This window comes from Ipomoea nil, unplaced genomic scaffold, assembly GCF_001879475.1.
Source record: "Ipomoea nil cultivar Tokyo-kokei standard unplaced genomic scaffold, Asagao_1.1 scaffold3100, whole genome shotgun sequence".
Taxonomy (NCBI): Eukaryota; Viridiplantae; Streptophyta; class Magnoliopsida; order Solanales; family Convolvulaceae; genus Ipomoea; species Ipomoea nil.
This window is the reverse complement of record NW_017619528.1, coordinates 3420680-3421798: the sequence shown is the minus strand read 5'-3', so window position 1 is coordinate 3421798 and position 1119 is coordinate 3420680. Positions and strand designations below refer to the sequence as shown.

The 1119-nt window shown below is 39.2% G+C and overlaps 1 protein-coding gene across 1 annotated transcript; it reads left to right on the top strand.

Moving 5' to 3' along the window:
• Nucleotides 1–216: 216 nt before the first annotated feature.
• On the top strand, nucleotides 217–654 carry LOC109166521 (protein FAR1-RELATED SEQUENCE 7-like). Its single transcript, XM_019315464.1, has one exon. The coding sequence runs from the start codon at nucleotides 217–219 to the stop codon at nucleotides 652–654; it is 438 nt and encodes a 145-aa protein (XP_019171009.1).
• Nucleotides 655–1119: the final 465 nt, after the last annotated feature.

Sequence of the window (1119 nt, the reverse complement as noted above, 5' to 3'; positions counted from 1 at the left end):
TACTGGTCCCTAATCAAGCCTAGTTGAATTCATGATGAACTTTGACAGTGCCCTTAAATCACAACGTAACACAAATGCAAAGCTCAACAGTGACAACGAACGCTACAATCGAGATTAAAGACGCCTCTGGGGATTGAAAAGCACGCTTCAATCGTCTACACCATTACTGTTTTCTATCAAGTTCAGGAAGAAATATGTGCCTCCTGTTTCAAATGTATGGTGTTGAGTGTTAGAGAAGACGGTGGAATGTTGCACTATGATATTATGGATGGAAAGAACAAAAGATTTACTGTGGTGCACAATGTAAATGACCATGAGGCCAAATGCAGTTGCAAGATGTTTGAGATGGTTGGACTATTGTGTAGACACATATTTGTGGTCTTTAGAGACCTTGAAAGGATCCCTCTGAAGTACGTGGTTAACCGGTGGACTAAGGATGTATCTTTAAAAGCTACATTTGAAATAGATGGTGTCATTTATGATCAGAATGGACCAAAGGATGAAAAGAAGATGTTGCTGAACAAAGTGTGGTCTGATAAACACTGTTGTATGGATATGGCAGGTTCAAACATGGAGCAATTGACTACATTTTCCCAAGTGATTAATGAACAGAAACAGCTGCTACTGTCAGGAAAGGAGAAATTGTCCCCTTAGCACAGCAGGAGGACTGTTATAGAATCATATTGTGGATCAACAGAAATTTCAGAGATCAACATACTCCCACCGAAACAGGCAAGGAACAAGGGCAGCGGCAAGCGTATCAAAAGCAGCAAGGAGTTGGAAATGGAAAAACAAGAGGGCAGGAAGTGCAATTTTTGTGGTGTTAGAGGAGATCACCATGACACCAGGACTTGCCCACTTAACCCCAAAAATAAGGACAAGCAAAAGGGTAAGAAAAAGGCATAGCAGACTATTTTTTCAATGCCTTTACAGTCGAGGACGAAAATGGATAGCAAATATGAAACACATATACTGTGTTAACTCATTTCAGAATGCTTTTTACAGTTGAGATACTTGAATTTAATGTCCAGCTATTACTAATTTTTGTTTTTATCACTGATTTGTGTTTAACAATCACTGCTACTAGCTTAATGTGCATGTTATTACTACTTTACCTGC